Raw genomic sequence first — 13,769 nt, 5'->3', positions numbered from 1 at the left:
CCACCAGACGGGTGGCCACTGCTCCTGTCGGCACCCTGGCCTCTCCCACACCCAGAAGCTCCTCCCAGTGGCACCTGCCCCGCCAGCCTACCCGGCCCTACCTGCCTGGGTGCAGCTGTCACAGGGCCACACCCTGTGCCATCCTGTACTCTGACTCTGGAACTGGCCCTGCACCCCTCTGGCCCTCAGCGTGGGGGTCACCTCACGCACGAGGTGTGGGCTCCAGGTGACCACCCCACCCGTCTGCATGGTAGGATTTCCACCTGCTCGGGTCTCCCGGCTCTGTGTCACCTAGGTGTGGCCTCTTGTGGGTAGCCACTGCCTGACCTGTTTCCCCCTGTAAGTTAGGCACCGTGGGGTGCACTTGCATCCCGGCCGCGGGTTCTGTTTGGGGCTGACGCTGCCAGACATGTGTCCCTTCAGGACCCATCCCTTCTCTCTTCCCAGTCCCTCCGACACCCTCAGAGGGCCCTATACCTGGACAATGGCGCTAGGGTCTGGGCCCGTGCAGCCCACCTGGCCCCCGCCCCCCATGCAAGCTCACCAGTGGGCCCACCTGCTTCCCTTCCCCCACCTGTCTTTGCCCCAGAGCTTGGTCTGCCTCACACCCAACAACGAACCCACATGACCCCCCTGGGGCACCACTCCCGGTGCTGAACTAGGGAGTCACCCCCGGGCCTTCCCGTCACCATCAACTTATGGGGGTTCTGAGGCCTTCCCTGTCTCCCCTGCCTGCTGGTTTCAAGTGCCTATGCCCACTGCACGAGGGAAACTCAGCGAGATGGCAGCCCAGCAGGGGGCAGCCCTGGACCAGGATCTCCTCCCCTGCCATTCAGGTCCATAATTGACACCTGGTCACCCACTGGAGCGGTCATTAGGGCTGGGTGCCCGGGTCAGCATCCCACACAGCCTTTCCTCTCCTGTGGTTCTCCGCCTGGCAGACAGCCAGACTGCCACGGGCAGCTGTGTGATGAGAGGCATGGGGACCGGGCCTCAATCACCCCTCAGGGTGGTCACCAGGGCCTGGCTCTCTCTGGAGGCCGGGGAACCACGACCCCCAGACGAGACATCCACCTGAGGCTGCGGTAGTGGCTCCCCAGACCCAAGCACCTTTTTTCCCGGCCCAAGTATGAGCCGGGAGCCAACAGCCCACGCCCCCCAGCTCCTGGGGAAGGTCCCAGCTGGCTCCCTGACCCCCACCCAGGCAGGACACATGGCCCCCCATCCTGGTGCAGGCCCTGGCTGAGTGGCCAACAGTAGTGAATAAATGTGTGTTTGATTTGGGCCACTGCCTGGGAGACAGGGAGCGGGGACAGTGCCACGATGGGTTTGTCTCGGCAGCCCCTGGGGTCCCCATTGCACACAGGCCTGGGTGGGGACAGGGGCCCCCTCTGGCTCTGAGTGTGGCTTGGCTGTGCCTACAGGTCACCTGGCATTCCCCATGGACAGGGTGGCTGGTGGGTACCCAGTGATGGCGCATATGGACGTTGGCTTTGCAGGAGGCACCAGGCCCATTTTCTTCAGTCCTTTGTGAGGGTCCCTGGCAGCACAGCCCACCTGCTGCTCTGTGAGGACCCCCCCACCCGCAGCACAGCCCACCTGCTGCTCTGTGACGGCCCCTGGCAGCACTGCCCACCTGCTGCTCTGTGAGGGCCCCCCCCACCCGTAGCACTGCCCACCTGCTGCTCTGTGAGGGCCCCCCCCCGCAGCACTGCCCACCTGCTGCTCTGTGAGGGCCCCCCCACCCGCAGCACTGCCCACCTGCTGCTCTGTGACAGCCCCCGGCAGCACTGCCCACCTGCTGCTCTGTGAGGGCCCCCCCCACCCGTAGCACTGCCCACCTGCTGCTCTGTGAGGGCCCCCCCACCCGCAGCACTGCCCACCTGCTGCTCTGTGAGGGCCCCCCCACCCGTAGCACTGCCCACCTGCTGCTCTGTGAGGACCCCCGGCAGCACTGCCCACCTGCTGCTCTGTGAGGCCCCCAGCAGCACAGCCCACCTGCTGCTCTGTGAGGCCCCCAGCAGCACAGCCCACCTGCTGCTCTGTGAGGCCCCCAGCAGCACAGCCCACCTGCTGCTCTGTGAGGACCCCCGGCAGCACTGCCCACCTGCTGCTCTGTGAGGCCCCCCCGCAGCACTGCCCACCTGCTGCTCTGTGAGGACTCCCGGCAGCACTGCCCACCTGCTGCTCTGTGAGGGCCCCCCCACCCGCAGCACAGCCCACCTGCTGCTCTGTGAGGACTCCCGGCAGCACTGCCCACCTGCTGCTCTGTGAGGGCCCCCCCACCCGCAGCACAGCCCACTTGCTGCTCTGTGAGGGCCCCCGGCAGCACTGCCCACCTGCTGCTCTGTGAGGGCCCCCCCCACCCGTAGCACTGCCCACCTGCTGCTCTGTGAGGGCCCCCCCCCGCAGCACTGCCCACCTGCTGCTCTGTGAGGGCCCCCCCACCCGCAGCACTGCCCACCTGCTGCTCTGTGAGGGCCCCCCGCAGCACTGCCCACCTGCTGCTCTGTGAGGCCCCCAGCAGCACAGCCCACCTGCTGCTCTGTGAGGGCCCCCCGTAGCACTGCCCACCTGCTGCTCTGTGAGGGCCCCCAGTAGCACTGCCCACCTGCTGCTCTGTGAGGGCCCCCCCCCGTAGCACTGCCCACCTGCTGCTCTGTGAGGGCCCCCCCCCGCAGCACTGCCCACCTGCTGCTCTGTGAGGGCCCCCCGCAGCACAGCCCACCTGCTGCTCTGTGAGAGCCCCCAGCAGCATAGCCCGCCTGCTGCTCTGTCATGGCTCAACCCCCAGAAGGGAATCCTCACCCTCCTCCCGGATCCTGAGTCCCATGGGGTCCCTGGCCGCCTCCACCCTCCCGGCGCTTCAGGTCATGGTCTTCCCTGAGGGGCTGGCCAGGCTGCTGGGCACCGCAGTCCTTACCCCAAACTCTCCACAGCCCCCAGGGACAGCCACCTGCCATGGACTCCCTGGGCAGCTGCTGGGGGGAGGAGGGTTGAGCTGGTGGTCACCAGCGCCCTGAACAAACCAGATCCCGGGGCGGAAGGAAGCAGGGTGCAGATGGCATGCTCCAGGCCCAGGCTGTGTGCGCGCCACGCAACTGCCCCCTCAGGACCACGAGGGGTGAGTAATGTTGGGAAATGTTGACTTTTTTTTTTTTAAAGATTTATTTATTTTTTACAAGTCAGACATACAGAGGAGAGGCAGAAAGATCTTCCCTCCGATGGTTCACTCCCCAAGTGAGCGCAACGGCCGCTGCTTTGCCGAACCAGAGCGAGGAGCCAGGAACTTCCTCCAGGTCTCCCACACGGGTGCAGGGTCCCAAGGCTTTGGGCCGTCCTCGACTGCTTTCCCAGGCCACAGGCAGGGAGCAGGCTGGGAAGCAGGGCTGCCGGGATTAGAACTGGTGCCCATATGGGATTCCGGTGCGTTCAAGGTGACAACTTTAGCTGCTAGGCCACTGTGCCGGGCCCAAAACGCTGAATTTTAATGTAAAAAATCTGCAGCAACTGTTGGGGCAGCGGGGGCGCTGGTCAGGCCAAGTCCACTGCCAGCCCAGATGCCCGCGGTCACACAGACCAGGCCCTTCTTGGTCCCGCGACGTCGCTGGCAACCCGAGCAGGGCTCCCGTCGGTCACCACACCCGGCACAGCCGGATCACCTCCTTCAGGGCCCGCAGCCCCTCCAGGCTCCTGTCCTTCACGGCCACGGCCAGCAGGACGGCCCTGTTCCCGGCTTCCTGCGACACGAACGCCACCAGGTTCTTGGCAAAGACATGGACGAGAGGCTGTGGGGGAGAAGAGGGGAGGCTGGGTTCCAACTGCACCACACGACACCTGGAATCCCCACTGTCACCCCCTCGCAGCCAGCCCCACGCCGGGGGTCCGCATCACCCCCACACCTATGGCCCATGGCCAGCCCCAAGCCGGGGGTCGTCATCACCCCCACGCCCATGGCCCATGGCCAGCCCCAAGCCGGGGGTCGTCATCACCCCCACGGCCAGCCCCAAGCCGGGGGTCCGCATCACCCCCACGGCCAGCCCCACGCCGGGGGTCCGCATCACCCCCACACCCATGGCCCATGGCCAGCCCCAAGCCGGGGGTCGTCATCACCCCCAAGCCGGGGGTCGTCATCACCCCCACGCCCACGGCCAGCCCCAAGCCGGGGGTCGTCATCACCCCCCACGCCCACGGCCAGCCCCAAGCCGGGGGTCCGCATCACCCCCACGGCCAGCCCCAAGCCGGGGGTCGTCATCACCCCCACGCCCATGGCCCACGGCCAGCCCCAAGCCGGGGGTCGTCATCACCCCCACGCCCACGGCCAGCCCCAAGCCGGGGGTCGTCATCACCCCCCACGCCCACGGCCAGCCCCAAGCCGGGGGTCCGCATCACCCCCACGCCCATGGCCCACGGCCAGCCCCAAGCCGGGGGTCGTCATCACCCCCACGCCCATGGCCCACGGCCAGCCCCAAGCCGGGGGTCGTCATCACCCCCACGTCCACGGCCAGCCCCAAGCCGGGGGTCGTCATCACCCCCACGCCCACGGCCAGCCCCAAGCCCGGGGCACACCCGGCCCGCCCTGACCTCGTCCGGCCCCAGAAGGACCCGCGTGGTGAGCTCCGGCCTGCTGACGTCGCCGGCCACCCGGCTGGGCTCCAGGCTGACCACGGTGCCCATCTTGCCCAGCTGGGTCACCAGTACCAGGATGTGGCTGCCGAAGGCCGTGCACACCACCTGCGTGGGGACCCCGCACACCACTTCCGTCTTCTGCTTGGACACCACAAGCGGCGTGTCCTCCATGGCCGGTGCCTTCCGCGGGACGGACTCCGAAGTGGACGCCGCCGCGCTGGACCCGCCGCCCGGAACCTTCCGCCCGCCTCGGCTTCGCGCCACTCCGGAGCGGCCGCCCACACGCCGGAAGCGGCTCTGCCGGAGGGCGCGGGGCGCGCCGGAAGTCCGTCCCCGAGCCGGCCCGGGCGGTTCCAGGCAGCCCGGGCGCCTCGGGTTCCGGGGCCGCCTCGGGTTCCGGGCCGCCTCGGGTTCCGGGCTGCCGACAGGGCCGGTTTTGGGGCGTCGTGGCCGCCGGGGTTCCCGCCCCCCCATCTGGGGACAGGGGACCCGGCGGCGGGGCGGCCTGCGTCCCCCGGATGGCCCGCGGCGCTGCGGGCCCTTGGGCTGCACCCTGGGAGTGGCGGTGTGCTTGGCTAATAGTAATAATAATAATAATAATAATAATAATAATAATAATAATAATAATAAAACCAAGTGAGCCGGGCTGCCCCCTTGGTGACGGGCAGCCGGCGTTCCCACTCCGCAGCCCAGACTCAGGAAGGCTGCCTCTGGCCCCTCTGGATGCATCTGGGTTTCCAACAAGGGCCATTACCTTGGACAAAGCCAGAGAAAGCTGGGCACCACAAGGAATAATGGGTCATTGGCTGGTTCTTTTCTTTTTCTTTTTTAAAGAGTAATTTATTTTTATTGCAAAGTCACATATACAGAGAGGAGGAGAGACAGAGAGAAAGATCTTCTGTCCGATGATTCACTCACCAAGTGAGCGCAACAGCCAGTGCTGCACCAATCCGAAGCCAGGAGCCAGGAGCTCTTCTGGGTTTCCTACATGAATGCAGGGTCCCAAGGTTTTGGGCCGTCCTCGACTGCTTTCTCAGGCCTCAAGCAGGGAGCTGGATGGGAAGTGGGGCTGCTGGGATTAGAACCAGAGTGGGAGGTGGGCCTGGACCGCCCAGATTGCAGCCTGTTCATGCTGGGGTTAATGCCCAGCCTCGGAAAGGCGCAGGGCCTAAGCCACTGCCTGTGACAGGCATCCCGTGTGGGCGCCGGCTGCTCCACTTCCACTGGCCCTCTGCTCGTGGCCCTGGGAGAGCAGCAGATGCCCTGCACCCACGGTGCAGAGCTGGACGAAGCTCCTGGCTTGAGCCTGGCTCAGCTCTCGGCTTGTAACGAACCTGAGGGTCGGGGCCAGGCCCAAGGGAGTCGCCGGTGAGAATGTGGAACTGCCCTTCTGCTGCCCAGAGGACGAAGCCACATTCGTAGAGACCCAGAGTGGTGTGCTGGGTGCTGGGGACACAAAGTGGACGTAGAGGCACGGTGCCTTCATAGCCAGGCACGGCTGGCGGTAGGTGCAGGTGGAAGAGTCCCCCAGGGCCGCGCTGCCCACTCCGAGGAGGGGAGGACATGGTGAGGGCAGGGAGCACCCCTTCCGGGAGCTGGGAGCACACCCCATGACGTCCTCTGTGAGTGTGAGGGTGTTAGATACAGGACTTAGCCAGCCTGAGGCCAGGGGCACTGAGAGGCGTGGAGGCCATGCCTGGTTTGTTCTGCATCTTGGTGTGTGATGTCACAGCAGCTGTACAGATGGGCACATGGTCCCAGGCCAAGTTCAGCATGGAGCTGTCCTCCTCCGGGGCCGTGCTGCCAGCGCCTGATCTAGCCCAGCCCCCTGCCCAGCACACAGTGCCCGAGGCCCTCTGTTGCCACTCACACAGCATTGCCGGAGGCTCTCTGGGAGCGGGCACCAACTCGGCCACCTGCCCTCCACTCACCCTCCTCTACTGCCCATCCATCCTCCACCCGGCGTGAGGTGTCCGCTTGCTGGTCTTCCAGTGGGAGCTGCTCCCTGGGCCCTCAGAGCAGAGCTGACAGTGAGCAGGGGGTGCAGGGGAGGGCAGAGATGGGGACAGAAGGAAGCTGCCCTTCTTCACGGTCAACAGTCAGTGACCGGGCACTGATGTCCACGGGGCAGAGGACGGCCCTTCTGGGAAACCAGCAGTGCAAAAGCTGGGGTGCGGGCCCTGCCCGGCCACCCCCTGTCTGGGTGGGGGCCCTGCCTGGCTATGTTTTGTCACCGAGTCACTTGTTGGGGCAGGAATCGGTGTGACTTCAAGTCTGTGTTCACAGGTCTTTGTACTATTTAATTTTTTTAAAAAGATGTATTTTTTTTTATTGGAAAGGCAAATTTCCCTAAGCGGCTGCAATGGCTGGAGCTGAGCTGATCCACAGCCAGGAGCCAGGAGCCTCTTCACCCACACGGGTGCAGGGTCCCAAGGTTTGGTTGTCCTCTTCAGGCCACAGGTAGGGAGCTGGATGGGAAGCAGAGCAGCCAGGACTCAAACCAGTGCCCATATGGGATGCTGGCGCTTGAAGGTCATCGCATGGCCCCCAGACTTGAGTTTTAAAACCAACAAAGAAATGAAAAGGGGAAGGCCTTTTGGGGGGAGTGGGGTGGCAGGGGACTCCCGGACCCCAGGACCCCCAATGGTCCCCAAGGACCCCCAAGGACCTCTAAGGATCTCCAGGACCGTCCAGAACCCCCAAGGGCCCTCACGGACCCCAGAACCAACAAGGGCCCCCACAGATCCCAGGACCCCCAAGCACCTCACGGACCCCAAGGGCCCCCAAGCACCTCCAAGTGCCCCCGAGGACCCCCAAGGACCTCCAGGACTCCAAAGGACCTCTAAGGATCTCCAGGACACTCCGGAACCCCCAAGGGCCCTCACGGACCCCCAGAACCAACAAGGGCCCCCAAGGGCCCTCATGGACCCCAGGATCCCCAATGACCCCAATGACTCCCAAGGATGTCCAGAACCCCAAGTGCCCCCGAGGACCCCCAAGGACCCCCCAGAACCTCCAGGATCTTGGCGGCCTGGGAGGTCTGGGGGCCTGTGCTACCAGCAGAGACCGCACGGCGGCAGCAGAGGCCGCGGAACGCCCTCGTCGGGCAGCGCCTGGCAGGTGGACGGCGGTCCCCCCTCCGTCTGCTACGGCCTGGCTGGCCGCTCCCTCACCCTGCCAGGGCCTCCTGCCCTGCCGGTCGTGACGCGTGCCATGCCGAATCATGCGGTTAGCGTCTCCCTGGGTTCCCCTTACGTGGCTCTGATGGGTGAGCCACACTCTGCCTCCCCTCCCGACCTGTGGGACTCCCCAGTGGAGGCCCCCCTCCCCGGCAGGGATGTCCCATGGCGCTGCCAGCAGGACCACCGGGAGCAGTGCGTGCAGACTCCTGCCTCTCCCCTGGGTGGACAGCTCCTGTGTGCCCACTGTGGGGCCTGCCACTACAGGGTCTGACTCACTTTGCAGCTGCACCTGTCAGCCCAGGAGGCAGAGGGTAATGGCGGGAGGGGAGGCCACAGCCCCACCTGCTCCGGTTCCACGTGGAGACCCTGGACCCTGCGCTCCCCGAGCGCGCCGTCCACTTCCAGCTTTGAGACCGCTGCGGCTGGCAGGGACATGTTCCCTGGGGAGGACAGTCGGCCCCTTGGCAGGGTCTGGCTGCGCCCACCCCTTACGGCCCTTGTGAGGCGTGGGTCCCCAGGAGTCCTAGCCAGCCTGCACCTGCACAGAGTAGAAAGGAATTCTCCCTCTCGTCCGGCTAGGGATGGGGCTGCATGGGAAGGGGTGAGGGGGCACTTCCAGGGGCCTGGGGTCAGGGACAGCTGCTGAGGGGCCCCGCCCCCACCTGCCCCCTCTGTGTGGGTGTCCATCTCCCTTCTCAAGGCCCAGGGCTGGCTCGGCCCTGTCTTCATCACCCGTGTTCTCCGCTTTGCATCTGTGACCGCGCCGGGCCTGGGCCACCTGCACGCTTCCCTTCTTGGGGGCTCCCTCACCCAGGCGTGTCTCCAGGGGGAGGGCGTCCGGCCACCCAAGCTGTGCAGGCCTGCAGAGCAGCCAGGCTGACGGCATTTCCTTGGCGCCTTCCACGGCTCGTTTGCCTCACCTGCTGCACGCCAGGGACCCTGCAGCCCCTGGGGAATGGAGGCAGAGGGGCCGTGCGACCTATTGATTGTCCCTGGGAACCCAGTGGACGCTGGCCCTGGACCCTTGCCCTCGCCGCCTGCCAACCACACCCTACCTCCTGGAGGCGGTGCTCTGTACACCCACCACATTCCCTCATTCCTGGCGGTAACGGACAGCAGGCTGGACAGGAGGCCCAAGGACTGGCCAAACACGGGCTGTGGACAGAAGCTGTGTGGGAGGGAAGCGGCCGGGGACACGGGCAGCTGGAACCCTCACAGGTGTGGGCACACAGGTATTCGAGCAGGTGCACGCGGCTGCCGCAGATTCTGGGACCTGGTGGCTAGGACCAGTGCTGCAGGGACCATGGAGTCCTGCCCGCCTCCTGCAGGCCCCTGGGAAGAAGCTGGGCCTGATCCCAGAGGGCAGACAACCTCGGTGACACGAAGCAGGCAGCAGTCAGGTCCTTGCAGGAGCCGGCCACGCTGCCGGGCTGGGCAAATACTTCCCACAAGGAAAGCTGCCTTTGGTGTTTCTGGTTGCGGGGGAATTGGTTTGCACCCTAAATCCAAGAGCATCCACTGGGAGAAGGTGTGGACGCGGGGCTGGCGCTCTTCCTGCGGATCGCGGCAGCCGTGGCGAGCGGCAGGGGCGTGCCTTGGACACCAGGGAGGCTTGGAGGCCTCCCCGGACGGCAAGCTGGCACCTGCAGAAGTACCCAGGGCTGAAGCGGGCAGACTAGGCAGGGCTGCACCTTCCCCGCTGCACCCCACTCGCTCATCCTCCTCCACGGCCTCCACGGCCCCAGCTGCCGTCCAAGGCCGGACCCTGGGCCCCGGGCAGCCTCCTCAAAGTGGAAACCACGGCCCTCGGCTCCCCTTTCTGGCCAGGCAGGGGCAGTCGCTGGAGCTACTGGGGCTGCTGAAGGCCCAGGACGCAGGGGAGGGCCACCGAGTTGCCAGTCCTGGCCAGGCCCTGTGGCCGCAGCTGCAGCAGCCCGGGCCCCTCTCAGCAGTGGGTGCAGGGTTGGCCCAGGCCTCCTGGGGCCAGTGTTCTCGCACGTGCTGGGACCTGCCTTGTCCCGTGGACCCACCGAGCCCAGGCCTCAGTTGCTGCCCGGGGGGAGGCCACCTGCACCCCACCACCCCAGGTGGTCGTGGCTTACTCTAGTTCCTTGTCACATGGGGCAGCGGCTCTCCTGGAAATTCCATGGAGGGCGTCCTCACGGCCTCCAGAGGAACATGCAGGGCACAGGTAGCTGAGCCCGGGGAGTGGCCCTGGGCCCCGGACCCTGGCATGCGAGTACCACCACCAGACTAGCCCTCCGGGGCGGTCAGCGGCAGCTGGACTCACCAAGGCTTTGCTGAACACCCCAGCCCCTGAGGGAGGAGGGCCTGACTATGTGCCTGGCCATCCTGGGAGCACCTGGGTGGCACTGTAGGGTGGGGAGGGTGGGCTGAGCAGACCCTGGAGCCCATGACATGCTGTGGCCTAGGGGGCATTGCAGAGTTTCCAGGGCTGGCATATGGGTCTGTGACACTTCAGCTCTGGGCCTTCCAGGGTGGACAGATGCCCAGGTAGAAAACTGCCCCTTGGCCCCAGGGGACATGGCCCCTGCCACCTGCCACCTGCCACCTCCACTCACTCGCACACACACACACACGAGGGGGTTGGCAGTGGATGGTAGTGACTGATTCAGTGCCTGGAACCCGACCGGGGTGGCCTCATGGCCTCTGAGCTGTGGCCAGGAGAATTTACGGGGAAGCATCAAGGCCAATAATTTAGGCCATGTTAACAGCACCTGGCTCTGAACAAACTAGATATATATCATGGGCAATGCAGCAGAGACCCAGGGAGAGCCCGGCTGGGCAAAGCCGGTGTAGCGGCCAGCAGGCAGGCTGGGGCCGTGGGGGTTGTGGCGGTGGCCGGCGCGGGAGGAAGGGGCAGGCACCCTGAGCCCTGGCCCCTGCTGTCCCCACCCACGGCCCTGGCATGAGGGCAACCACAGTGGCCCTGGCAGGCGGAGCCGCGACAGTGGACGGCGCTTGTCAGGGTCATCAGAGGAGGCTGGTGTAGGGTGTGCTACTCAGCAGGGGAGGCTAAGGAAGGGGGGGACAGGGGCCCAGGTGGGATTTGGGGTGTCATGTGGGGTCTGGCAGAAACACTGGGGGCCATCCATTGGGGTCAGAGCAGACCTCAGGGGAGGAGCCAGGCCCTGGCGTGGCTGCTGGGATGCAGGGAGTTGGACAGCGGGGTTGTCTGGGCTCAGGGCCCGGTGCCCACAGATCCCCTCTTGATTGTCCGGGCAGTAGGCGCCCCTCCCCCACTCCTGTGTCTTCCTGGAGCCAATTAAAGCAGAGCCAAGCGTCTCATAAGCTCCCACGTCCTCAAGGATCCCGTCGGGGGCAGCTCGGTGCTGCAGGAGTGGCTCTGCTGAGGCCAGGGATCCCACCCAGGCCATCGGGGTCCTCCGTGGGTGTCCTCACCTCCCCTGGGTGCCGGGCTAGCCTGTGGCCATTCCCTGACACCATGCTTGGCCAGGGAGCCGTCTCCTCTGCCCTGCCTTCACTTCCCAGTCACTGTCGGGGGGACAAATACCCAACCGGCACCCTGCTTGCCAGTCTCGGAATCTTCCAGGCTGGCCAGGTCGACCCTGCGTTAGTGACCACTGGGGTCAGGAGGCCCTGACAAGTGTGGCTGGCCAGCCTTTCCCCACCCTGTGAGCCCCTGCAGACCCTGCCCACTCAGACCCGCCACAGGCTCTGTCTGCGGACCCGACCCCGCTCCCGTGCAGTCCCCCATGCACACCTGGCCCCCACGCCCAGGGAAGTTCTTTGTCCCTCCTGTTTGGCTGTGTGCAGTGCTGCTGTGAGGAGCTGGCTCCAGGCTACCACAGTAGGGCTGGCAGGACTGTGTGGCTGGGTGGATTGGCTGGGCTGCAGCTGCAGTGTGCCTGCGGCCAGTGATAGTGTGTGGGACGTTTAGCTGGCGGCGACATGAGCCCACTCCCAGGCTGGCACACCTGGCAGTCTGACCTGGCATCCGATCTCTCCCCCTGCACCCTGAGGGCATTAGGCCAGGGGGGCATGGCTGACCGGGCTCTCCTTAGCGGGGGGTCCCTAGGGGTGGGCACCTCCTCACCTCCACCTTTCTCACAGAACAGAGCTGCCCTGCCCTGGGTGTCAGCTGTTTTGTCCCTCCGCTGGTGGCCACCTGGATATGCCCACTGCTGAGCAGTGCCACAGTTGGCTGGCATCTCTGGGAGGGGGCGCCTGCCAGGTCCTTAGGGTGTTCCAGCCTCAACTGCTCACCCCATCCCATCCCACTCCACATGTGCGTGAGGCACCAGTTCTGACCCTGTGGTGGCTGCTGCGGCCAAGGCCAACCTCCACCCAGAGGTCAGCCCCTATGTGACCAGCTTCTTCCTCCCCCACTCTCCATGGCACTGTCCCCATTGGTGAGTGAAGATGGGGCTCTTACAGGTGTAGTCTGAGCCCAGCCCAGGGCCCCCGTGGGGTCCTCAGCACCCTGAGACCGGGCACCTGCCCCTCCGGCTGCAGCCCTGCCCGGGGCTCCTGTGGGGTCCTCAGCACCCTGAGACTGGGCACCTGCCCCTCCGGCTGCAGCCCTGCCAGGGGCTCCCATGGGGTGCTCAGCACTCTGAGACCGGGCCCCCGCCCCTCCAGCTGCAGCCCTCTGCACCCCAAGGCCGGGCCCCCACCTTTCTGGCTGCAGCCTGGTCCAGGGCTCCTGTGGGGTCCCCCGCCTCTCCGGCTGCAGCCTGGTTCAGGGCTCCTGTGGGGTCTTCTGCACCCCGAGACTGGTCCCCGCCCCTCCAGCTGCAGCCCTCTGCACCCCGAGGCCCGGCCCCCGCCTCTCCGGCTGCAGCCTGGTCCAGGGCTCCTGTGGGGTCCTCTGCACCCTGAGACTGGCCCCTGCCCCTCCAGCTGCAGCCCTCTGCACCCCAAGGCCGGGCCCCTGCCCCTCCAGCTGCAGTCCTCTGCACCCCGAGGCCGGGCCCCTGCCCCTCCGGCTGCAGCCTGGTCCAGGGCTCCTGTGGGGTCCTCTGCACCCTGAGACTGGCCCCTGCCCCTCCAGCTGCAGCCCTCTGCACCCCAAGGCCGGGCCCCTGCCCCTCCAGCTGCAGTCCTCTGCACCCCGAGGCCGGGTCCCCGCCCCTCCAGCTGCAGCCAGATTCTCCTCCACGAACCAGCTTTACCAAGCTGATGAGAAAATCGGGATATAAATAAATATTCCTGGAGCGGCCCACCCCCTGCCGGCGTGAACTTTGAATAATTGGAGGGAATTATGCTGAGAACTAATCAGAACTTCTTTTTTTCTCCTTTTGCTAATTACCTGAGTTTGATCAGTGTCAGAACCTAATCAACAGCAGACGCCTTAATTGACCCCCGGGAAATGCCTGGGATGGGAAGAGCGGAGGGAGCTGGGAGCCCCAGGAGGCTGTGGGGGCCCCGGCAGGGGCTGGAGCTGGCTGCAGGGGCCCATCAGGACTGGGGTGGCCTGGCACCCTCAGCGAGGCTGGGGAAATCTTGGCATCTCCAGGGACAGTGCCTGGGGTGATGCCCGCCTTGAGCAGGTACATCCAGGGCCTGTGGCAGAGGCCTGTCCTGGGGAGCCAGAAGCTGACCACCGTGCTTGGGGGACACTGTCAGATCCAGGAAGCCCACCAGGGCCAGGGCCAGCCAAGGACGGCACCGAGGTGGTCACTCCTCCACACCCGGAGGGCCCAGGACGCCGCTGTCCCTCACAGATGAGGCTGGTCATGTGGCTGCGGCCACAGGCCAATTTGGCCTCCGTTTCCCTTCTCATGCCTGTTGCCAAGTACCCTAAGGCTTTCTCAGTGTGGACACAGGGTTGTAACAGCAAGGGCAGCCCCTGCCCTGGGCGGGGAGCACAGCGCCCCCTCAGAGGCCCCAGGCTGAGGGGACTGTCCGCCCTGGGCGAGTCTTGGCCAAAGGATGGAGGTTTTCAAGTCACCACAGCAGGTGGTTTCCTGGCTG

General features: G+C 65.8%; 1 protein-coding gene across 1 annotated transcript; it reads right to left on the bottom strand.

The window, feature by feature from the left end:
* Window positions 1–3,511: 3,511 nt before the first annotated feature.
* PSMG3 (proteasome assembly chaperone 3) lies at window positions 3,512–4,879 on the bottom strand. Its single transcript, XM_040989939.1, has 2 exons — window positions 4,585–4,879; window positions 3,512–3,788 (listed from the first exon to the last, which is right to left on the bottom strand). The coding sequence occupies exons 1-2, from the start codon at window positions 4,798–4,800 to the stop codon at window positions 3,636–3,638; spliced, it is 369 nt and encodes a 122-aa protein (XP_040845873.1). The 5' UTR covers window positions 4,801–4,879; the 3' UTR covers window positions 3,512–3,635.
* Between the last annotated feature and the right edge of the window lie 8,890 nt (window positions 4,880–13,769).

This window comes from Ochotona curzoniae, unplaced genomic scaffold, assembly GCF_017591425.1.
Source record: "Ochotona curzoniae isolate NIBS_2020 unplaced genomic scaffold, NIBS_Ocur_1.0 contig_54, whole genome shotgun sequence".
In the NCBI taxonomy this organism is placed as follows: Eukaryota; Metazoa; Chordata; class Mammalia; order Lagomorpha; family Ochotonidae; genus Ochotona; species Ochotona curzoniae.
The sequence above is the reverse complement of the archived record's forward strand: the minus strand, read 5'-3'. Positions and strand labels throughout refer to the sequence as shown.

What these genes read in the sequence shown, in the direction of transcription:
- PSMG3 (XM_040989939.1), bottom strand. Translation starts at nt 4,800, where the DNA reads ATGGAGGACACGCCGCTTGTGGTGTCCAAGCAGAAGACGGAAGTGGTG. An exon ending in TCCTTCTGGGGCCGGACGAG is followed by an intron (nt 3,789 to 4,584) that starts GTCAGGGCGGGC and finishes TCTCCCCCACAG; the next exon opens with CCTCTCGTCCATGTCTTTGC.